Source organism: Lathyrus oleraceus, chromosome 3 (genome assembly GCF_024323335.1).
Source record: "Lathyrus oleraceus cultivar Zhongwan6 chromosome 3, CAAS_Psat_ZW6_1.0, whole genome shotgun sequence".
Taxonomy (NCBI): Eukaryota; Viridiplantae; Streptophyta; class Magnoliopsida; order Fabales; family Fabaceae; genus Lathyrus; species Lathyrus oleraceus.
The window spans coordinates 427,043,649-427,069,720 of record NC_066581.1 but is presented as its reverse complement, the minus strand read 5'-3'; the positions used below and the strand labels follow the sequence as shown (position 1 = coordinate 427,069,720).

The 26,072-nt window shown below is 38.3% G+C and overlaps 1 protein-coding gene across 1 annotated transcript; it reads right to left on the bottom strand.

Moving 5' to 3' along the window:
* Positions 1-2,682: 2,682 nt before the first annotated feature.
* Positions 2,683-4,209, bottom strand: LOC127128033 (F-box protein CPR1). Its single transcript, XM_051057293.1, has one exon. The coding sequence runs from the start codon at positions 4,040-4,042 to the stop codon at positions 2,846-2,848; it is 1,197 nt and encodes a 398-aa protein (XP_050913250.1). The 5' UTR covers positions 4,043-4,209; the 3' UTR covers positions 2,683-2,845.
* Positions 4,210-26,072: the final 21,863 nt, after the last annotated feature.

The following is a 26,072-nucleotide window of genomic DNA, read 5'->3' as shown; positions in this document are numbered from 1 at the left end:
TGTGTATTAATTTAAAGAAAAGTAAGTTGTATGGTGTGCATGTGGAGGATTTTATTTTGGAATCGGCGTCTTCTTTTTTGGCTTGTAATTTGGAAAAGATTCCTTTTACTTTTCTCGGTATTCCAATTGGAGGTAATCATAGACGTAGACTTTTTTGGTCTATGATGATTGCAAAGTTGAAGAAGAGGTTGAGTGGTTGGCGAGGGAAACATCTATCGCTTGGAGGTAAGGTTACTTTACTCAATTCGGTGATTAACAATCTGCCTATCTTTTTACTTTCTTTCTTTAAGGCTCCTAAGTGTGTTTTGGAGGATATTATCAAAATCCAAAGGAATTTCTTATGGGGTGATGGTGGTGGAAGTAGAAAAATGTGTTGGGTTAGTTGGGATAAAATTTGTCTTAGAACGGAGGAAGGAGGTTTAGGTGTTAAGAATGTGGAGTGGTTTAATTTGTCTTTGATGAGTAAATGGGGTTGGCGTTTTCTTAATGATAAGCATGCAATTTGGTTTAAATTACTTCAATTTAGATATGGTAGTGGATTGCAATCTCTTTGTGAGGTGGTGTCGAAGCCGGCTCTATCTAATTATTCCCTTTGGTGGAGAGATATCCGGTTGGTTTATGGAACTCCTTTTGACGGTCATGATTGGTTTTGTGATTCAATTTCTTGTAAATTGGGAAGAGACAATTCTATTCTTTTTTGGAAGCATTGTTGGTTGGGAAATATTTCTTTTAAGCTTCTTTTTCCTCGTTTATTTGAGGTTTGTTCCTTTCCTAATGCTCTTGTGATTAATTGTGGTTTTTGGGAGAATGTGGGTTGGAGTTGGAAGGTGGGTGTTGATTCTACCTTATTAGTAGGTGAATTATTGGAGGATTGGAAGGAGTTAATAGAGATCTTAAAGGATGTAAAATCGTGTATGAATGAGGTTGATAAATTAATTTGGTGGAGAGATGTGGGGGGTTTTTCGGTTAGGAATGCATTTAAATGATTGTATACTTTGAATGCGGTTAATCATATTGGTAGTGAATTTAGACTTTGTGAACTTAAAAGATTATGGAAAGCTACTATTCCGTGTAAAGTCAAGTTGTTTGGGTGGAGATGGATCTTGGGAGCCTTACCGACGAGAAAAGAACTTTGGCATAGAGGTGTGGAGGGTTCTTTTTGTCCCTTATGTGAGGTAGAAGAGGAATTTGTTGGTCATCTTTTTCTTAAGTGTTGTAAAGTTAAAACCATTTGGAAGGAAGTGTTCTCGTGGTTTGGAGTGAATTTTGATGAATTGTTGGAAAATTTGGATATTGATACTATTGTTTCCGGAGAAGATGTGCTTTTATTTCTATCAAATTCTTTGGATGGAAGAGTGAAGTCGTCTTTGTTCGCTTTTATTTGATCTTTGGTTTGTTGGAGCATTTGGAATGCTAGGAATAATTTGGTTTTTAAACATTCCATTTGGAATGTGGTAGAGATTTTATTGATTATTAAGGGCCAGTTTGTTTTAGCTTTAAAAAAATGGATTTTTTCTTTGTATTTTTGAAAATGGATTCTACAAAAATGTTTTTCAAAATATTATAAGTTTTTCTAAATTTGTTTTTTATAAATTAAAAGATTGAATTGTTCATTCTATAACATAAATATACATTATTGAAGATCAAAACATAGTCAAAATCACAATTTTTTCAAAAAGTTGTATCTTAAAAATGATTTTTATGAAAAGCTATTTGAAATAGCTTCAAAATTAATTGATTTTTTAAAAATTTGATATCCAAAAAAAGTTTCGATAAAATGATGAAATACATAAAATAACATTTTAAGAATAACTATTTAAACAAAATTTTTATTTGAAGTTTTTATGAAAAGTTTCTTTATAAATTTTTTTTACACTAAAATATATAACACTATAAAAATCATTTTTAAAAAAAGCCAAAACAAACGGGCCCTAAATCAATTGGGTGGGATTGGTTTTCTATATTGTCTAAAGGGAGTATAGATATTAATAGAGAATTATGGTTTGTTAATCCTTCTAATTTCATTGGATTGTAACTTGTGTTGCTTATCAAAAAAAAATACTAAAAAAGAGAAACTTTGAGAATTTAATTTCGGAATAGGATATATAGAGAATAAAAAATAAAAAAAGAGACAAATCAGTAAAAAAAAAAAAAAATCCCCAATCTCATTAAGATCACCGACCAAGTCTCATATAGTCTCATATATTATATTGGAGGAATGAGTCACCTATTATGTTCCTAGTGGATAGGAGTCAATCTAAATGTGATCGACATTATAGACAAACAGGTTGACATTCTTATGAAGAAAGTGAGATCTACAAATACCTAACTCAAAGGTTAGCTCAGGGGATCAATTATTTATATATCTGAAATCTAAAGACCATTGCTTTAGTGATCTATTGTAGCTTACCATAAGTACCCATATTAAGAATATTTGAATTTTAAAATCACCAAAATATTGGAACATGATTAAACATGAAAAGTTATTTCTCTATGGAATTTCACTTGATATTAAAAGTGACTCCAAACTGGATTAGTCAATCCAGTGAATAAATAAATAATTTGACTGCAACTGATACCGTAACTAATATTCTTTTAGGCTCTGTCTGGAATATTCAACACCCTTAAGAACTATGTTTCAAAAGCATAGAAGATTATTGAGTCTCCATGGAAAATCTAAGATTTATGAAACACAAAACATAAATTTGTTATCTTTCATTTCATGCTTCGCATAGTTTTCTGATCTACTACTAAGGTATGCATCTTCAAAGGGAGAATTCAGATACAAAAACACATCATACAAATAATCTGAAACTAAACTACTTATAGCTAAAAGAACAGAAAACTACTCACCCAAATTCAGTAAAGGATCTGGAATCAAACTACATGAAAAGCATTGACGCCCACTTCGATTTCCTCTTCGAAGCGAAACAAGACTTTCCACGTATCTAACACCTCTTATTGAATCATACTTTCCATAAACCTGAAGACACCTCACATTTCCCTTCTCAGATTCATACAACACCAACCTCTCATTGCTATCTTTCCAAAGAAACCGGTTCCCTCCATAAAACCCAACAAGCTTATAAATCACAGGCACAGGTCCAACACTATACACCTTAATCCAAGACTCTTCATCCCAATAATCCTTCATCACCCAAACATCAAAATATTTCTCTATTCCTCTAATAGGATAAACAATAACACCAATAGTATCATGTTCATCAAAAGGCACCAATGTTTTAAAACACTCAACTGAAGAACTAGAATACTCAATTCTAGGCACTTTTATCTTCCTAAACATTTCATCAACCATGTTGAATGCTAAAACAAAATCTCCTATATTACCATCAACAAAACCCCACCAATGATAACAGTTTTTCACAAAAGTGAAAACTCTAGAAGAACCCCAAATATCAAACGGAAGAGGCAAATCTTCAGCATCAATCTTCCTCCAAGAATTCAAATTCAAACTGTACAACTCAACATTCCAATACCCATTTTGTCTCTCATCTGTTTCCTTCAACCAAAGATCCTTCAAAACCACAACTTTATAATCATTAGTTTTATAATCAAACCCAAAACCATAATACTCAGTGAAAGAATAAAAACCCTGAGGAGGTGTAAAATGGGATTGAGGCAAAACCATAAACTCTCTCAAAGAAGGGTTCATCAAGACATTTGGATTACCTTCTAGAAAGAATATACCATTACAAGGACCCATTATTTCAGTCCAATATTTATGGTCAGAACTGAATTCATAAGGTGGGTTGAAAATCTCAGACAAAACATGTTTTTTTGGATCATTAAAATTCCATGAAAGATGAGAAATATATGTTTTGAGACCACATAGAAAAGGTCTACGAATGACTAAGAGATGTTCTTGTTGGTTCTTGTTGTAGACAGTATAATAATTTGTAGTAAATTGAGGATTAGTTATGAGATCTAACCATGATTTGCAAATGCATTTGCATTTTGATAACTCTATTGCTGGTAACTTTATGAGGATTTTGGAGACTAAATCTTGAGGCAAACGCTCCATTTTTTTCCTCTTATTGATGGTTGTGAAATTATTTTGTGAAGAGAGTTTTGTTTTTTATACATGGAAATGGAATCATTGAAGAAAATAATGATGAAATGGTGAAAAAACAAACAAAAAGATAGTGTTGTTTTTTTGTTGTGTTGTTTATTGGAATCGAATTTGTGGTCAAATTTGGCGATAAAGACAAGTCTTGTTATATGAAAGTTCTCAATATATTTTGTAATAATGATCACAAAAAATAATTATATATGTTATTATAAAAATATAAGATAAAGATCCTGAGACTTTTCAACTCTTCTACGTAACTAGACTGATAGTGAATGGCCAAAGAAGACCGCTTAGAACTTTTTGTAATGAACATATTGCGGTGGAGTCTACAAGTTGAACAAGTATTAGAAAATTCCTCATCCCTTAGTACCTTCTCAAAAGCTATTGTCTGTGTGGCTAAAAAATACTCCCTCCATCTTATAACTGTTTAATTGATCATTTTAGACGGATTAAAAAATATAATAATAATATTTTTATTTAAATATATTATTAAATATTGGGAGTGATGAAACTAGTAATGATTAAATGGTAGAATTGGAAGAAAAAATAATTAATTTGCATTATAAATTGAAATGAATTATTCATTTTGGTACACTATTTTATTTCAAATGATCCATTCATCATAGGATGGAGGGTGTAATATAATTCAAATTGTATCAGGTTACACTTTTGTTTTGTATTGTTCAGTTTTCACACAGAGATTTGGTACAAAAGGTTGTAGTAAATGTGCAACAGATTACATCCTTCTAATTTTTGTATTTTTTTCATTAGTTGGTTAGGTGTATTGTATTGTATTGTATGATGGTTTAAATACCTATGTTGGATCGTTAATGTGAAAATGTTATATTTTCACCTTAATTCTCTAATTCTTTCCATTATTTACCATTGTTCTTGTGGTTGGGGTTTTATCCAATATTTGACATCAAAAGCCTGGTTCTTTGATCAAATACTTAGTGTGGAAAAATGATTTACATCTCCAATGAATGTATCCCTACAAATCTCCCAATTTTCGATGCGAATAATTATGATAAATGGTGCAAACATATGAATGTGTTGTTTGGTTATCAAGATGTTCTTGAAGTGATCAAAAACGGTAATAATCCACTTTTAGAAGGTGCAACGACTGCACAAAGAACTACACACAAGGCGGAGAAGACGAACGATTTCAAAGCTTTGTATCTCATTCATCAATGTGTTGATGATAATATTGAGAGGGTTAGTGACTGCACATCCTCAAAGCAAGTTTGGGAGATCTTGGAGAAAAGTTATTTAGGAGCCGATAAGGCAAAGGTAGTAAGGTTACAAATTCATAAGAGACATCTGCAATTAATTCAAATGGAGGAGAAGGAAACCATTATAGAATTTACTATAAGAATCACAAGATTGGTGAATTAAGTGAAAGTGTGTGGATAGACAATCACTGAGTAGTATGTGGTTGGTAAAATCTTGAGATCATTGACGTCGAGATTCAATAATATAATGGTTGTCATAAAGGAGTCAAATGATCTTTCAACTATGAGCAAATAAGAGTTGCAAAGTTCTCTTGAGGCTCATGAGTAGAGATGAGGAGATGAATGTTGACAATGAAAAGGCTGAAGTAGCTTTGCAAGCTTGTTTCGTTGGAAAGGACAAGAAAGTGAAGGAAAAAAGGTCCATGAGTAGAGGTAGAGAAAAATATCACAACAATGGTGGGAGAGACTCCCAAAATTCCAACAATTTAACATTTCAAAAGGCTGAAAGAAACAACAACAAAGGTGGTGGATCAAGCAATCACAAAGGTGGAAATAATATAGGAAAAATAGGAAGATGGAAGAATGACAAGAGCAATGTTCAATATCACAACTGCCAAAAGCTTGGAAGTTTTGCTCGCGAATGTCAAGCCAACAAAATGATCCACAAGAAACTGAAGCAAAGTTTGCAAGACAAGAAGATGAAGGGAGTACATTGTTAATGGTGATTGCTGAAGTAGAAAATAGTGCTGAAAATATAACTAAGGACGGGTACAATCGCTTGGAAACATGTTAATGATAGCACACTTGCAGCAAATGGTACATGCGACGTATCAATCAAGAGGAAGAATGGTGAACATTCCTTAATTAAATATGTGTTATATATTCCAGGAATCAAATGTAATATTTTAAGCATTAGCCAATTGCACGAAAGAAATTACAATATTCACATGGAAAAAAAGTGTTGAAAGTTATGGATGCAAGTGGGAGTTTGATTCTAAAGTCCCATATGGCTCAAAACAGAACTTTCAAAGTTGAATTGAAAGTAATTTAGCATAGGTGTCTCGTAATGACTTCTTGTATAAAAGAACGGATATGCCAGTATAGGCTTGGGAATTTGAATTTCAAGGACCTCAATGATGTGCAGAAAAATAACATGGTTACGAGACTACCACCGATTGATATGTCAACTAAAGTATGTGAAGAGTGTGTGCAGGACAAGAAACATCGGGGAAGCTTTAACAAATATGCAGGATGCAGAACCATGTGTCCTCTTGAGGTGGTGTATTTGAACGTTTGTGAACCGATGCAAGTTGACTCAAGCAGAGGTAATAAGCACTTTGTCACTTTCATTGATGATTTTAGTAGAAATTTATGGGCTTACTTGATTAAAAGAAAATATGAGATGATGGAAGTATTCAAGAAGATTAAATCCATGGTGGAAAGACAAAGTGATCACAAAATCAAAACTCTAAAAAGAGGTGGTGGAGGTTGTCGTACCTCGAAAAATACGATTCCTCGTGATGGTCGTGGAAAAAATGATTCAAACAGAGTCGCCCCCAAACTTTATTTATTCCAATGAAGGAATAGGAAAATATCGATAAAACCTTTTAAAAACAGAATAATGGTCGTCGCAACCATATTCGGGTTTAAGAGTCGATTACGCAAGGGGAAGGTATTAGCACCCCTCACGTCCATTGTACTCAACGAGGACCTTTTAGTCTAATTTGTGATTTGAATGTTAGCTAATATGTTATTTGTTTTCTTTGAGTTATTAAAAGATTGAAAAGAGGAAAAGAATAGAAACCTCAAAAGGGGGAAATTTGAGGTTTTTTTATTAGTGTGCTCGCCAAGATCTAACAATCTTGTGCCTATGAACCCTTATGGTGCAATAAGGAAATCAGAGCATTCGTAGTTCGGGGAACTACATTTTGTTGGTGTCTTTTAGTGAATAACTTTTTAGATCGCATTCTAAAGGATAAACATTGACTTGTCTACTCTCGACGGAGGTTTAAGCACTAGCTTGTTATGCGCTTTAGAAGGATTAAACAATGTTCTTTCTGAAAAGGATTTTGATCACACGGAGGTGACAAGTTTGATTAATATGTTGAATGTTTTGTTTGAATGACGATTGCTCGGATATTGGAGTAAGACAACTCGTATCCAAATAGTCGAGGAGAGGAATCGAAGTTGTAGACCATTTCCCTTTTCATCCTTAATTACAAAAGGATTTGATAATAGTTAAGGTGTTTTAAATGGATGATGAATACTCGAATGATCGAATAAGGCAACTCGTATCCAAGTATTCGGGAAAGAGAATAGAAGACTCTAGACCACTTTCTTTTTTATATAGATTTTTATGAAAGGAGGTTTGTGTATGGTTGATATTTTTTAGATAAACGAAGAATACTCGAATAATCGAGTAAGGCAACTCATATCCAAATATTCAAGGAGAGGAATCAAAGGCTCTAGACCATATCCATTTTCGTTTAGCTTATTATAAAAATATGTTTGATTTAATCGGTTTTAGAAGTTTATTAGGAGAAATGACAATTGTTTGACTAACCAAGAGAACTCGTACTCAAACAATTAAGGCGAGGAGTCGAAGGCTCGAAACCATCCCCCTTTTTCATTTCCAAATCGACATGGTGTTTAATCGCAATTAGGTTTTTTGATTTGATTTAGATAAAATACTTGATGTTGATCGAGGTTTGGATTTGTGTCTATGGATGAATTAAAGGTATATTTGGTGAATCAATCACCTAATCATTTAATTTAAATCGAATAGGTCTCATTGTAAGAAAGTCCAAGAGTAAGCTATGTGAGGTTGATGGCGATGCTAGAGGCAATCGACTTACAAAGGTATTGAACCGGAGGCTCGATATCAAATTGAGAATTATGTGATCTTTCTTTGAAATCGGTTTGATATAGTTTTGAATTGATGATGAAATTGAATGGGTCTGGTTTTAAAATGGTTGTCGAGACAATGGTGAAATGAATCAATCAATTTCTAATTAACAAAATTAATTAATTAAGATTTGATTAAATCACTTATTTAATATAATAAAAAATAATTCTTGAAATTATTTGATTTAAATCAAACATTCAAGATAATTAAAATTAATGATTAAAATTAACTAATTTAAACGAATCTTGATTAACTAATTGATTTAATAAGAAAAATGATTGAAGTAAGTAAATCACAATGTGCTCAAAAACCGATTTGTACGAAATAACAACACGGTTAATGTCATATTAAGATCATAACGCAGTGAAAATATTGCATTAATATATTGAAATTTTGACGACATATCGATATGAAATTTCTGAATAACGTAATGAAATTTACCAACAACTGAGTGCAATATACAATATTTATTATGCACTACTTACAATTTACAATGATTAAAACGAATGATCAAAACTTAACAACACACTCTAGCATAATTGAAACCAATTGCTAGTAATAATTATTTTGAATTAGTATGTTATATCCTACGTTAAATTAAATAGGCACCTGATTTATCTGGCTAAACAAAATGGGAATGAACCTATTTCATCTTCCATGGTTTTGGTTCAGTAGTCATCATATATGATATCCCTTAATAAAGGAAATATAGAAGGAGAAACTGTGACATCTCAGGAAACCTTTAAAGTACATTAGCCTTATCACTTAACATATTGAATATGTATCCAAGGAAAGATCACCAGTACCAGCAAAACTCAGAAGCTACTCTAATTGTAAGTGAATTAAATTTAGAGTCAAACAAAGAACCATGACAAATATAGCATGAACCCAAACTATTCTACTTAAGGCAATGTAATCAAAATCACACCCAATCCGACTATGCAAAGCAAGCAAGAATCAGAGCAGGAACTACTCTTTATACCATTCATTTCGGTATTAAAACGATATTTAGCACGACCTGAATTTAAGCACGTGATGTGTAACACCTTAATTTAGAATTTTGTTATTTATTTATATAATTTATAAATTTTAATGAATTTATTTAATTATTATGTGAATATAATTAATTTAATTAAGAGAAAATAAAATAAAATAAAAGTATTAGAGGAAGGAAGGACAATTTATGGATTAGAGAGGACTTCGGGGTAAACTAGTAATTACAAAAGTAAATTGAAGGACTAATGAGGAAAAACATAATTAAGAGGAATATTATTATTAGACAAAGGGAAAATTGGAATAAGAAAAGTTACTTGTATTGTATGTGAAAAGTGGGGAGAAAGGAGAAAAAGTGTCAGGACAAGAAGAGGCAAGAGGCAAGGTGATTAAAGGAGGAGAGTGAATGTTACAATTCAGAATTTTTGCAAGGAATTTAAGGTAAGGGTAAAAACTTGTTCCAATAGTAAAAGATATGGTAGAATGGAGGAACCCTTAACCTTTTTAGGGTTGAGTGTTCTGATTCATAATTTTGAATTGGGATGTTATGATGGTTATTATATGATGATTATATGATGAATTCATGTCCCTCATATACGTGTATTTTTCTTCTTTTGTTTTGATGATTGAACATATATCCACCATTGTTGCAATTTCGAAGGTTTTAGGCGTAATCTTAAAATTGTGATTAAATGATTTAATTGTGTTAAAACTGTAAATTAACTTAAGGTAATTAGAGTATTGCATGAGTTGTAATTTTTTGAGCGTTTTACTTTTTACAGAATCGAAATCGGAGGTCCGGAAGGCCTCCAACGATGAAAAACGCATAAAATTCTGCATTATGTACGTCACGACCACGCTCAGTGCGGGAGCCTCTGTTCGTGTTTTTCGGTCGAAATCGTTTTGACCATAACATTTGATCCGTAACTCCAAATCAAGTGTCGTTTGAAGCGTTCGATATCTGAAATAAAGGGCTATAACTTTGTTTCAGGGATAAAATAATTTTTGTGATTATTTCATGGATGTTTTTGGGGTTAAAGAGGGTGAAAATTATGCTGGAAATTTTAGAAAAATAAGAACTTTTTAGTAACGCCTTCGTGCACGGTTTTTCTCATAACTTTCAACTCGTGAATCATTTTGGGTTGGGGTTTAAAATGTTAGAAAGTTGACTCTTAGAGATATAATATGATGCTGATAAGTGACTTGTTTGATTATTATTCATATACCTAATGTGTTGGTGAAGTTTTGTCCATATGTTTGGTTAATGAATTGTTGACATATCCCGACGATTTTGGTCATAACTTTTATTTCGTAAGTTTTGATTTTGATGTCGCTTGAAGCGTTGGAAAGATAATACACATACCTATAAAATGGTAGTGATTGTTGACATGGTGAAGTTTTTTTCATACGTTCGGTTAATAAATTATTGACATATCCCAACGATTTTGGTCATAACTTTTATTTCGTAAGTCCGATTTTTATGTTATTTGAAGCATTAGAAAGATAACGTTCATACCTATACCATGGTAGTGATTGTTGAGATATTTGAATATTATTCACATGCATACTATGTTAATAAATGTATTAGTTTATACGTTTGGTTGATGAATCGTTGCATTATTGTAATATCATGGTGTGATAATTATGTTGTTATGTCGATGATGTTAAGATGTTGATGAGTTGCTGCTGTTTATTGATATTATTCACGTGGTAACATGAATTGGTTGTTGCATGATGTGATGCATAAATAATGAGATGTGTGTGGGGACCCTTTATGTGAACCTTGTTGTGTCAATTCATGTTATTTGAGAGTCATGCATCTTGGTGTATGGGCTTCGGTCCAGTTTTGGTGAGTCTCGATCATATGGTAATGGATCGTGTGCGAGTAGCTAATTCATATTATGGGGGATTAGTGAAGCATTTCCTATGGTGATGGAGGCGATTTTGGTGTGCTCCGGTTCTAAGAGGCAATCGATCATATTGTGGGGATCATTGAGTGAGATGAACCTGAGTGTTAATATTTGGTACCTCATGTATATCAAGTCGGTGTTGAGTACATTATATAATTGATGCATTTGTATTAGTTGTTGTTAATGTGTTGTTGGATGAAACGTTGTTGCATATGATGTTAATGATAATTGAGATGTGGTTTTGTATGATGTTGATGATAATTGAGATGTTGTTGTGTATGATGTTGATTATGATTTGGATGTGAGAATGTGATATAATGTTGTGCATGATTGCGTAGATGTTGTACTCTATTCTTCATTGTATACCATTCATTATTGAAACGAATTCTCACCCCTTCTGTTTGAATGTTGCCTTTACATGGGCATCATGCAAATACTCAAGAGTAGCGTTGCTAAAGTAAGTGGAAGGTAGCTCTTGGAGTGACTTCTAATAGTCTGTCATTTTATTTAATAGGGTGTTGCTCTGACCACGTAACATCAGACTGGAACGTTTGCTTTCACTTCTTATGTCATGTTTATGTTAAAGTATTATAACTGATGTGGTTGTTGAGCTGATTTATTTAAACTCTTTATTTGTTATGGAAGTTGAAGTTGAGACAAAATGGTATGAGTGCAATATTATTTTAATTACTTTAATTATGATTCCGCTGCAATGATACCCTAAGTGAAGGTGAGTATGCGATGACAAGTGTTTATGTGAAATTTATAACCCGTGTTACGGAGCAATATATGTTTAATATGAGTGATACCCTCTGTGGTTGCAATTTTATAAATTATGCATTAAAATTATATGCGGGGTTTAGGGTGTTGCAAAGTGGTATCATAGCAGGTCAGTACGGCCGACCAGGTTGTTTTATTATGTTTGTTCCCCAGTATGCGACATGTGTGTGAGAACATTGTCAATGCTTGTTTTATTTTCCATTTGCAGGTTGGGAATGAAACAAGTGGGGGAGAAGTGATTGCTTTTCTTTGATGTTCCAAATGTAGAGAGCCCGGACATCATGTTGCTACAAGTGAGAGTGTGGTGTTGGATAGTTTGACTGTTTTGAGAATGTTGTGCTTTTCCTGAACCCGAGGAAAGGTCGAATTTGAGGATGGTGCCGATTAGTAAAATGGTATGATCCTTGAGGGAACACGGTCAGGTGTTCTATTTGTTTGCTTCCTTGTGAAGGGGAAGGCGACGTTTTGGCTAGAGATGAGCCAATGGTGTATTGAGTATGTATTCCCTGAGGATATGTATGGTTTGTATTTGGTTAGAACAAGTTGATCTTATTCTGGGAATGAATTGGTTGGAGTTAAATCAAATGTTTACCAATTATTTTGATAAGTTGATGTAGTGTATCATTGATTGCAAGAGCTCGGGTGATGTTGAAGTTCTGTTATTCCTGACACTGAAGATGTTGTGGATTCGAGATTCCTGTCTGCCAGCCAAGTTGGGATTTCTTTAGGTAGAACGATTAGGTATTGTTGATATTGGCTTCTCAGAGATTAGAGAGCAATGTGACGGCTAGTGTTGTGCCAGTGGTGTGTGATCCCTGATGTTTTTCCTGAAAGATATCTGCGACTTGCCTTAGGACCATGAAGTCGACTTCGATGAAGGTGGAAAGTTTTTCCATTTTTTACACAAGTAGAAGGATTCTTGGAAGCTGAGGCTTGTGTGTTCGCGATGTTTTCGTCCTTGCAAGTCGACATTAAAGCTGCAATGGTTGAGTTGACGGTTGTATGTGATTTTCCAGATGTATTTCTAAGGATAATTATGACTTACCGCCAGAGCGTGAGGTTGAGTTTGCCATCGACTTAGTACTAGGTATGGATCCTTATAGAAATTATGCTTCAGAGTTGAGTGAATTAAGGAAGCAACTAGAAGATCTACTTGAAAATAAGTTTGTTCGTCCGAGTGTTTCGTCATGGGATTTTTTAATGGTGGTATAGTTGTGGATCCGTAGAAGATAGATGATGTGTTACAATGGAAGACTCTGAAGTTTGTCACTGAGATTAGAAGATTTCTTGGATTGGCTGGTTAGTACAGGAAGTTCATTAAAGTTTTTTCAAAGTTAGGATTGTTGTTAACTTATTTGACTCGAAAGGGTCAAGCCTAGGTTTGGGATGTGCATTATAAAGAGAATTTCCAAGAACTTAAGAAGAAGTTGATGTTGTAACACCCCAAAATTTGCCCTCCTCATTCATGCATTCATTTAGCATTTCATATTGCATTTCATCATGTCAATCAGAATTAGATCCAAGAAACTTTAAAAAAAATAAAAAATAAAATAAAATAAAATAAATAATAAAAAAACAAAAAAAAAAAATAAAAAAAAATAAAAAAAAAATAAAAAAAAATAATAAATAAATAAATAAAATATAATAGAAAACCTTGGACTTGGACCTCTCTCATTTGAGCCCACAAAGCCATGAAAATCAGGTTATAAAAGAGGGAGATCAGATAGAAAAAGGAAGGGAAGCAAAAAATACTCTGAGGTTTCCTTGGAACAAAACCCTGGACAAAACCTGAAGAGAAACCTGACAGAGAACTCAGAGCAACCCCCCAGGCAGCTCTGAAAAATTCAATCTGACTCACACACTTTCATCTCACGCAAACCCTAACATTGCCTTGCAAACCCAGCCGTGCCATTTGATTTCAACCGGTCTCTCCCATCAGGTTTACCTCATTCCCATGATTTTATGCTCTTAATTTGGATCATCTGAATGTATGAGGTATGATGGATGAATTTCATTATGTTTTTGCCCACGGGTTTAATTATGCATGAATGGGTGAAACCTATGCCTTGAATGTTTAATCACATGATTTCTGAAATGTATGCCACAGGGTTTGAGGTTTCTGAAACCATACTGTTATCCATGAAAAAAATGCTTATCGTGTTTCACTAACCCTTTTGTTGAGTTTTTGTGAGGGCTCATAGACTCTTGCAGAGATGGTTTGCGTGGTTTTCCCACTTTATTTGTGGGATACCCTCTGGAGGTTCATTCCGATTACCTGTGCTGACTCACCTTTCTTTGATGGCATTAGCTTGGGAGATCCCTGGGTTTCTTACTCCTTTAATTGCTGTTACTTCGGATCTTTATCCGTGTGGTACTTTTACCTCTTTTCCGCATTTTATCGCTTTCTTAGCTGGAAGACCTCGATAGGAGGCATTTGTTTTCTTTTGTTTATTTACTTCTGAGCCCCTTGTTGGCACATTTACTTTATACATGTTTGTTTTGTATGTGTTCGTATCCCTGCAGGTAGCGCGGTTCCTTCGTCAAGGACTACCTTTTTGCCCTTGAGCATCCCAAACCCTATAACCCAAAGCAACACGTTAACTCCTTCTACTACAGGCGAGTAAATCTCCAAAGGTCGAGCATCCGGTAGATTGTGTAGTGACGTCGTTCGTCCAAAACCCAATCCATAACCCCGTAGTTAGCCGAACTACGGCTTGCTCTGATTCTCATTCCAGATGATATACGTAGGCATAAGACGCGATGTCTTAGCGAGCACACATCCCCCCAACCCATAGGTCAGCCGAGCTACGAGGACTCTGATTCTCATATTCAGATGAGATACGTATGCAGTGGATGCGACATCCGCGCGAGTCATTTTCATTTAACCCCCTTTTTTTTAGTAAATAACACATTAGATAAACCCACACCCTTTAGACAAGAAACACAAAAGTGGATCCCGTAGAGTACTACTGATGCGTAAGGGTGCTAATACCTTCCCTTCGCATAACCGACTCCCGAACCCAAGATTTGGTTGCGAGACCCCGTCTTGTCCTTTCCTTTTTCAGGTTTACTTCGAGCGTTTCCTTTCCCTCCTTTGGGATGAATAACGCACGGTGGCGACTCTTCTGTCATTTTCCTTCGCCGGTTGTTTTTTCGCGCACTGTATTTTTCAGATTGCTACAGCTGGCGACTCTGTTGGGGACTGAAAGAAGTTGACCTCTTGCTGGTCCATCTTCCCTAAGCAAGTCCCTCCTAGCTTGTGTGATTTCTTGTTTATTGGGTGTTCATGCTTTTGTACCTTTATTTGCTTACCTGCTTGCATGCATCTGTTGTATCTGTTGGATCTGTTTATTTGTTTGTTGGGATGGGGTGTTCTATGAGAGATAAGCCCATTACCCAGGCTTGAGTGTACACACAGGTTTTAGAATGGATAATCATGAGGCTTGCGTGGCGTGTTGCTACGTTAAGTCGTTCGTGAAGAACCACACCCAGACGAGGTTTCTTTTGGATATATTATGTCTTACGGGTGTTCCGTAGCGGCAGGATGTTCCTCTAGAAATCGTCGACTCTGGTGACCATTTCCCATTAACTCAGTTGAGGCCTCTCCTCCGAGACGTGATTATGTTAGCTCTGGTGGGCGCATTCTCGCTGCTCAATCCGAGGATCCCGAGACTGGGAACTTGCTATTAGGATGTCCTATTGAGGGGAGTCAATGGAGGTCTTTTGTCCCGTAATAATACCAAACCTTTAGTGGTAAACGTATTATTCGCGACTGAAGGGCTGAAGCTGACGAACTTCTGTTCTTAGAACCTACCAGTGAGGGGAGGGCTAAATTCAGGAAACCTTAACCTCCAACCAACCCGGTTTTCTGGAGCAGAGTTTTGGTCTTGTATTATATTCCTCAGTGAATTTCTCTCCAGGCAGTGCAACCTGACAGATGTTCAAGCGGATCCATCAATTCTGATTGACATGCCTTTGCATTGCATAACATCATCTGCATATTTGCATCCAACATCTCATGCTTATTCATTTGCAGGGTATTCCCTTTCAAAACGGGGATGCCTTAAAACTGAACAAGCAGTGCATCGCATACCATGCATATTAACCCTTGTCTGTTTTGCAGGTGTCACCGCAGTGTCTAATGTTTGTTCCCTGTATCAGGCAGTTATTGGTCCCAAGCGAGTCCACAGGTACCCGACAAAGGAAAATCGTCCACAGCTAGCGATGGACCAAGTACAGAAAGAGCTGGCTGATATGCGTGAAAGGATGGATCAATTCATGACATTGATGACTGGTATGGCGGAAGGCCAGGAAAAGCTGAGGGAATTGGTTGAGCAACCAAGACCCGATCCGGAGGTGGAGATACCAAATGCTGAGGGAAACCCTGGTAACCCTGGGAACGCTGATAACCCTGTGAACACTGGTAACGCGGGTAACACAAATGCTGATGGAAACCCGGGTAACGTTGGCAACACAGGGAATGTTGAAAATGGTATTGGCGGAAGGTACAATGTGAATCAAGGAATTCGGATTAACGGGCGCCCCGTTACTGAAGATTATCAGTATGATCAATTTTCTTTGCACGACGAGGCCCTCGAGACCACTCGCCGTATGGATGAGCTTGCTGAGAAGCTCAAATCTTTGGAGTCTCAAAATTCCTTAGGCTTTGATGTCACAAATCTTGGTCTGGTTCAGGGAGTAAGGATTCCTCACAAGTTCAAACCCCTTACTTTTGAGAAATACAACGGGGCTTCTTGCCCACGCACTCATCTCCAATCTTATCTGGGAAGGTTGGGAGCTCACACGGAAGATGAAAAACTATGGATGTACTATTTTGAAGACAGTCTAACTGGAGCTTCTCGTGAATGGTATTCTCATTTGTCTCGTACTACCATCAAGAGCTGGAAAGACTTGGCAGAGGCTTTTGTCAAACAATATCAATACAACTTGGACATGGCTCCAAATCGGACCTTGTTGCAAGGTATGTCTCAGACTGCCAAGGAAACCTTTAGAGAGTATGCTCAACGTTGGAGACAAATTGCTGTGTCCGTCCAACCCCCTATGTCTGAAAGGGAGATGGCGGACATGTTCATGAACACTCTTCAAGGCAATTATATTGAGAGATTGGCTGCTTGCCCGTCAATCAGCTTTGCAGAGATAGTAATTTCTGGAGAAAGAATCGAGAGTCTGTTGAAGATGGGCCGAATTCAAGACAATAGTGCTTCCAACTCATCAGGTCCCAAGAGACCGTTTGCCGGTAACGGTCAGCGAAGAAAAGAAGGCGAGGCAAGCGTTGTGTATGCCAGCAGAGGCAGGGGTAGAGGACGCCCTAATTATTATCAAGATCAAGTGGCCGCAGTCACTATTCCAACACCTGTTCCTCAACCGCAATATCATCCGCAACAACAACCCAGGTACAACAATCAACAACAAGGAGGTAATCCGGGTCAGCAGAGACACTATCAACAACGTCCAAGGCAGACAGACCGGGTCATCGAGCCAATCCCAATGCCTTATTCAGTATTACTTCCCAAGCTGATTGACATGAATTTGGTTACGTTGAGAACTCTGGCCCCACCAATCGATCCCAATAATTTGCCTAGAGGTTATGATGTCAACGCCAGATGTGCTTTTCACTCCAACGCACCTGGCCATACTACAGATAATTGCAAGGCTCTCCAGTTAAAGGTACAAGATTTGAGAGATGCCTAGGCTATCAATTTTGCTCCGGTGCCTAATGTTATCCAAAACCCGATGCCGGCTCACGGCGGGCAGAGGATTAATGCTGTTGATAGTGGGGAAACTTGGAATTTGGTTTCTGATGTGACTAAGGTGAAGACTTCGCTATCGGTGGTTAAAGACCGACTTCTGAAAGGACAGATTTTCCCGGGCTGTGGGGAAGAATGCAGAAATTATCAAGCTGCCGAAAACGGATGTGACAGTTTGAGAAGGGGTATTCAGCAACTGATAGATGAAGGTTGTCTTCAGTTCGATCAGGCCCGTCCAGTGAAGAATGATGTATCGACGGTGACGTTTTATTTCACTCCTGAAGAAATATATGTTCCCGAGAGACTCGCTCCGACAATAATATATTTCCCAGAAAGTACAGAACCAGCAGCGGTGAACATCGAAAGTTCAGCACCAGTTGCAATTTACTCTGACAGCCCTCAACCGACTTTGGTTGGTCCGATCACCATCACAATACCAGGACCCGTTCCGTATGAGAAAGACAGTGCTATCCCGTGGCACTATGGGGCTGATATCTACTGCCAGGGGCAAAAAGTTAACGAAGAAGACATTGACATTGGTAGCTCCGCTGTAGACAATGTTGGAGGGGTTGGTGGCTTCACTCGCAGTGGACGCCTATTTGCACCATCAACATTACGCGCGAATACTGAAGCCGAGGCAGCTGCCAAGGCTAAAGGGAAACAGATGGCCGCCGAAGAGGTTACTACTGAGGTAGATCCTCCTAAGACCGCATTCGAGAAGGAAGTGGATGAGTTTATGAGGATTATCAAGAAAAGTGACTACAAGGTAGTCAACCAGCTAAATCAGACACCCTCAAAGATCTCCATTCTCTCACTATTGCTGTGCTCTGAGGCGCACAAAGCAGCCTTGTTGAAAGTACTGAATATGGCCTATGTTCCACCGGAGATAACTGTTAACCAGCTGGAGTCGGTAGTTTCCAATGTAAATGCTAGCCGGGAGCTAGGTTTCACCGATAATGACCTGACATCTGAGGGCAGGAATCACAACAAAGCCTTGCATATCACAATGGAGTGCAAAGGGGTGATGCTTTCCCATGTTTTGGTTGATACAGGCTCTTCTCTGAATGTTCTTCCAAAGAAAGCCTTAACGAAGTTGGATTGCGATGACACCATCCTGAGGCCAAGTAACTTAGTTGTGAGGGCTTTTGATGGCTCTAAGAGAGCTGTCTTTGGCGAAGTTGAGTTCCCAGTTAAGATTGGACCGCAGGTGTTCAAGAGCACCTTTTATGTGATGGATATCCAGCCTGGCTATAGTTGTTTGCTAGGTCGGCCCTGGATTCATGTTGCCGGTGCTGTTACTTCTACCCTCCACTAGAAGCTCAAATATGAACTAGAAGGTCAGGTCGTCACTGTCTGTGGTGAAGAGGATATTTTTGTTAGCCACCTGTCTACATTTAAGTATGTAGAGATGGATGGCGAGATGCACGAGATGCTGTGTCAGGGCTTCAAAGCCATAAACATCAATGAGGTCGCGCCCGAAGCTGTCTTTTCACCTGAGTTTGAGAAGGTCGGGACTTCTATCTCTTCATACAAGCAAGCTGTCGAAGTGGTTAAAGCTGGTAATGCCCAAGGCTGGGGCAAATTTGTGGAGCCAGACATCAAAGAAGACAAGTTTGGATTGGGGTATGCTCCAGGATCTCAGGAGAATGAAACCGATACTCTCTCCAGCGGGGGTTTGGTTTCTCCCCACATCGTCAATGCTGTAGATGAAGACAAGGCTGACAGCGACTGTGACTTAAATAGCTGGATTCGCCCGTGTGTCCCGGGAGAAAAGCTCGACAATTGGTCGTCCGGGTTACTCTACTGAAAGAGTGATTTTTATTGTTTTCCTTTATTACATGCATAATAAAGTCTTACACTTTGCCCAAGGTGTAATGGCTCATTTGTAGGGCCATCCATTTAGTTACATTTCGTAATTATTTTTATCATCAATAAAGGACGGCTTTTGCAAACAATTTTGTGTTCTCTTTCTTTCAGTTTTTTCTACTTTTACAAAAAAAAATGGAAATGTTTCTTTTTTCGTTTTTTCTTTCTTTCCAAAAAAAAAATCTCTCATTCTAAGGTAAATCATGATCCTCCATCATGCAGAGATGACCACCCGGATCTCACTACTAACGACACTGCTATGGCCAAGTATGACTTTGACAATCCTATCTATTAAGCCGAAGAAGGGGTTGAGGAAGATTGTGAATTGCCTGAAGGGTTAGCCAGATTGTTGAAACAAGAGGACCGAGCTATTACACCTTATCAGGAGGTGATTGATACCGTCAACATCGGTACCGCAGACGACAAGAAAGAGATCAAGATCGGGGAAAGTCTACAGGCCGAGAGGAAAGACCGTTGATCATGTACTTGACTGTGATAGAAAGGTCAATGGGTTGTGTGCTCAGTCAGCATGACGAGTCAGGTCGAAAAGAGCATGCAATATACTACCTTAGCAAAAGTTTACGGACTGTGAACAAAGATACTCATTGCTCGAGAAAACTTACCGCGCTTTGGCATGGGTTGCTCGCCGACTAAGACAGTATATGTTGACTCACACGACTCTATTGATATCAAAAATGGATCCAGTCAAGTATATTTTTGAAAAGCTAGCACTTACCGGAAAGGTTACTAGGTGACAAATGATATTGACAGAGTATGACATCCAATACACTTCACAAAAAGCCATCAAGGGAAGTGTCTTGTCAGACTATCTTGCAGAGCAACCGATTGATGATTACCAACCTATGAGGTTTGACTTTCCTGATGAGGACATCATGTTTCTCAAATCGAAAGATTGAGAGGAACCACTCCCGGAGGAGGGGCCTGACCCTGAATCCAAATGGGTTATGATGTTTGATGGGGCGGTCCATGTCAATGGTCGCGGAGTTGGTGTAGTGTTGATCACACCGGAAGGGGGTTCATATGCCATTTGGTGCCAGAATAACTTTTCCCTGCACCAACAATGAAGCCGAATACGAAGCTTGTATCCTAAGACTTGAGGAAGCCGGCAATATACAAATTAAAACCCTGGATGTATACGGGGATTCAACTTTGGTCATCAATCAAACCAACGGGAAATGGTATACACCTCAGCCTCATCTGGCTCCTTACAGAGACTACACAAGAAGATTGGTGACTTTCTTTTGAAGAAAACCAATTTGCTGAAGCTTTGTTTACCTTGTCTTCGATGATTAAGGTGCTATGTTGGAACTACGTACCTAGAATTGACGTATCTCGGTCAGAGACGAATGAAGAAAGCATTTGGTCAGAAAGTGCACCCTCGGGGGTATCAAGTCGTTGAATTGGTACTCAAAAGATTTCTTCCTCCCAACACAGATCACAGGGGCAAATGGACACCGAACTATGAGGGTCCGTACGTGGTTAAAAGGATTTTCTATGGCGGAGCTTTGATGCTAACAACCATGGATGGCGAAGGATTCCCGTCCCCTATTAACTCAGATGCAGTTAAAAAAAATACTTCACATAAAATAGACCCGCTGGACGATAAAAAGAATAGTCCAGGCAAAAAAAGGGCATCCCGACGAACCAAAAAAAAAGAATAAAGAGGTTCGGGCAAAAATTAGGGATATAAAAAAAGAGTACACCCGGTGAGTCGAAAACCCAAAAGGGCGGCTCAGGCAAAAATGGGTATCCCGGTGGATTGAAAACCCGAAAAGGGGGCGATCCAAGCAAAAGTTAGGGAATAAGCGAATGATTGTGATCTGAGTTCATCAGTGTTATATCACCGTTTCATTCAATCTGGCAATCTTTGAAGGTTAAAGATCGACTAATCATCCACTTCAGAAAGCAAGATGAGCAGAGCGTCTTGAGGACATACGAGCCATAGCAGAGTCGAAACTCGGTGGGACCCCGTATCCCTATTGCCATTAGGATAGTTCTCTTTTTATAGCGATCACCTCTTTTCAGGGATCAGCTTCCTGATACCCTCGCCTATTCCTGGCACAAATTTTCTCCCCAGTAAGAGTCGAATAATTCAGTTAAAGAACCTCTTTATTTTTCATTTATCAGTTTGTTTGCAAAAATGTCCGAATTTTTGATAAAACATATTGCATATGAACATAATGGTGGCTTTTGCAGATGATTTGCACAGGAAAACATTTAAAATTGCTTTGAATGTGCTTAATCCCGGACGGTGAATTCAAACCGAGTAATTCCCCCGAGGCATACGTGTATTTTTGGTTGCAGGTCACAGGAACCGGATGCCAAGTCATGAATCCTCATCCCCAAGCGGTTGGCAAAGTCTCTCCTCAGCAGAGCATGTTCCCCAGCAGAGTTGACAGTATCCAGACTATATATCCCCAGCGGAGTTGACAATGTCAGACTGTATCTTCCTAGCAACAGCGGAGTGGTTGCATAACCAACAGATGAGAGGGTGGTGTTCCCAGTGTTCATCTCATTCCCCAGCAGATTATTTTTAACAGATTTGTTAATCCACAGCTTGAGGGCGATTAGCAAGTTCATATCCCCAGCAAAGGTCGTTTCGTACGACATTTCCCCAGGAAATGTTTTCCCCACAGACTCTCCTCACAGAGCCTCGCCGAACAAAGTTTCCATAGTTGATACTCCCCCCGCAAGGTCAACTTTTCAAGCAGCAAATTTATTTTTGGTGGCTCATTGGTCCCGGCAGACGGATCATTCCCCACAGAGCATTCAAGGATTGATACAGCGATCTATTCCCTGCCGGAGTTTGCTTCCCCAAGCAGATTTCTTTTTACACCATGCATAACATTTGCATTTGCATGCATATCATATCAAGCATACACATAAGCTGATAAACAGGTTCTTCCAAGCAGACTGAAGAATTACTTTACAACCAAGGTCATGAGATCCAGCCAGAGGATCAAGCGTGAGTGATCCAGCCCGAGGGTCGTTTTGAAGATTCAGCCTGAGAATCATTTTCCAGTGATCCATCCTGAGGGTCATTTCGAAGATTCAGCCTGAGAATCGTTTTCCAGTGATCCAGCCTGAGGGTCGTTTTGAAGATTCAGCCTGAGAATCGTTTTCCAGTGATCCAGCCTGAGGGTCATTTCGAAGATTCAGCCTGAGAATCGTTTTCCAGTGATCCGGCCTGAGGTTCATTTTGAAGATTCATCCTGAGAATCGTGTTCCAGTGATCCAGCCTGAGGGTCATTTCGAAGATTCAGCCTGAGAATCGTTTTCCAGTGATCCGGCCTGAGGTTCATTTTGAAGATTCAACCTGAGAATCGTGTTCCAGTGATCCAGCCTGAGGGTCATTTCGAAGATTCAGCTTGAGAATCGTGTTCCAGTAAGCCAGCCTAAGGCTCAATTTGAAGATTCCCCAGTGAAGTCGCCTACAAGCTTTATTTCCCCAGCAAGCCCAAGTCTAATTGAGGAGTCCTTACAACATGTTCTAGCCCGAAGAATATGTACGAAGCCCAAAAGTGGAATATTCTCGAAGCTGCATATCTAATATGAAGGTTGGGTGTAGATTTCAAAAGAGGGTCAACCAGCGCATGCCTCAGATGCGGGATCCTAATGATGGGAATTTATCATCAAAACAATCCAGATTTAGCCAGAAGATCGAAGTAGATTCAGCCAGAGAATCAAAGGAAATAGATTCCGCCAGAGAATCGAAACAAAGAAGATCTAGCCAGAAGATCGAAAATCGCAACAATTCAGATCTAGCCAGAAGATCGAAGTAGATTCATCCAGAGAATCAAAGGAAATAGATTCAGCCAGAGAATCGAAACGAATGAGATCTAGCCAGAAGATCGAAGAAGATCTAGCCAGAAGATCAAAATCGTATCCAGCCCGAGGATCAAAATTAATATCCAACCAGAGGACTAAATTGAGTATAGGTTCAGCCAGAGGATCGAAACTCCAGATTAAGCCAGAAGACTGATTCGGATCCAGCCAGAGGATCGGAAGAAAAATAAACAGCGCAGTGTATTTCCGCATTTTTGTGGTGTTCTCGGAGCACAAATTTTCGATCTGTCTTTGGTATTCAATCACAGCTCACCCCATTTGTCTGATAAGCTGTTCGCTTTCATCCTACTCGGGTTAGCTGATGATTGAATAGGGGCAGTTGTAACACCCCAAAATTTGCCCTCCTCATTCATGCATTCATTTAGCATTTCATATTGCATTTCATCATGTCAATCAGAATTAGATCCAAGAAACTTAAAAAAAACAAAACAAAAAAAACAAAAAAAAAACAAAATAATAATAATAATAATAATAATAAAAAAATATAATAGAAAAACTAGGACTTGGACCTCTCTCATTTGAGCCCACAAAGCCATGAAAATCAGGTTATAAAAGAGGGAGATCAGACAGAAAAAGGAAGGGAAGCAAAACATACTCTGAGGTTTTCTTGGAACAAAACCCTGGACAAAACCTGAAGAGAAACCTGACAGAGAACTCAGAGCAACCCCCAGGCAGCTCTAAAAAATTCAATCTGACTCACACACTTTCATCTCACGCAAACCCTAACATTGCCTTGCAAACCCAGCCGTGCCATTTGATTTCAACCGGTCTCTCCCATCAGGTTTGCCTCATTCCCATGATTTTATGCTCTTAATTTGGATCATCTGAATGTATGAGGTATGATGGATGAATTTCATTATGTTTTTGCCCATGGGTTTAATTATGCATGAATGGGTGAAACCTATGCCTTGAATGTTTAATCACATGATTTCTGAAATGTATGCCACAGGGTTTGAGGTTTCTGAAACCATACTGTTATCCATGAAAAAAATGCTTATCGTGTTTCACTAACCCTTTTGTTGAGTTTTTGTGAGGGCTCATAGACTCTTGCAGAGATGGTTTGCATGGTTTTCCCACTTTATTTGTGGGATACCCCCTGGAGGTTCATTCCGATTACCTGTGCTGACTCACCTTTCTTTGATGGCATTAGCTTGGGAGATCCCTGGGTTTCTTACTCCTTTAATTGCTGTTACTTCAGATCTTTATCCGTGTGGTACTTTTACCTCTTTTCCGCATTTTATCGCTTTCTTAGCTGGAAGACCTCGATAGGAGCCATTTGTTTTCTTTTGTTTATTTACTTCTGAGCCCCTTGTAGGCACATTTACTTTATACATGTTTGTTTTGTATGTGTTCGTATCCCTGCAGGTAGCGCGGTTCCTTCGTCAAGGACTGCCTTTTTGCCCTTGAGCATCCCAAACCCTAAAACCCAAAGCAACACGTTAACTCCTTCTACTACAGGCGAGTAAGTCTCCAAAGGTCGAGCATCCGGTAGATTGCGTTGTGACGTCGTTCGTCCAAAACCCAATCCATAACCCCGTAGTTAGCCGAACTACGACTTGCTCTGATTCTCATTCCAGATGAGATACGTAGGCATAAGACGCGATGTCTTAGCGAGCACACATCCCCCCAACCCATAGGTCAGCCGAGCTACGAGGACTCTGATTCTCATATTCAGATGAGATACATATGCAGTGGATGCGACATCCGCGCGAGTCATTTTCATTTAACCCCCTTTTTTTAGTAAATAACACATTAGATAAACCCACACCCTTTAGACAAGAAACACAAAAGTGGATCCCGTAGAGTACTACGAATGCGTAGGGGTGCTAATACCTTCCCTTCGCATAACCGACTCCCGAACCCAAGATTTGGTTGCGAGACCCCGTCTTGTCCTTTCCTTTTTCAGGTTTACTTCGAGCGTTTCCTTTCCCTCCTTTGGGATGAATAACGCACGGTGGCGACTCTTCTGTCACTTTCTTTCGCCGGTTGTTTTTTCGCGCACTGTATTTTTCAGGTTGCTACAGATGTTTTCTCCAATTTTGATTTTGCCAAATCCAAGTGAATCCCTTGTTGTATATTATGATGATTCGAAGACGGGTATGAGAGGTGTGTTGATGCAGAATAGTCAGGTTGTGGCTTATGCTTCGAGACAATTGAGAGTTCATAAAATGAATTACCATATCCATGATATTGAGTTGGTAGCAGTGGTATTCATGCTGAAGATTTAGAGGCACTGCCTATTTGAACTCAAATTCAAAGTGCTCAGTGATCATAAGAGTTTAAAATATTTATTTGATCAGAAGAGTTGAATATGAGGAAGTGGAGAAGGCTTGAACTTCAGAAGGATTATGATTTTGATTCAAGTTATCATCCAGGTAAAGCTAATGCAGTAGCTGATGCGATAAGTAGGAAGTACTTACGCATGTTGATGTTTACGGTTCGAGAGTTAGAACTGATTGAGCAATTCATAGATATGAGTTTAATGTATGAAGAAACTTATAACAGTGTGAATTTGGGTATGTTGAAGCTGACATGTGGTATCCTTGAAGAGATCAAAGAGGGTCGGAGATCCAATTTGAGTTTGATAGATCGTCTCACGTTAATCAACCAAGGTAACAAAGGTGATTTCTGAGTCGATGAGAATGGTGTGATGAGGTTCAG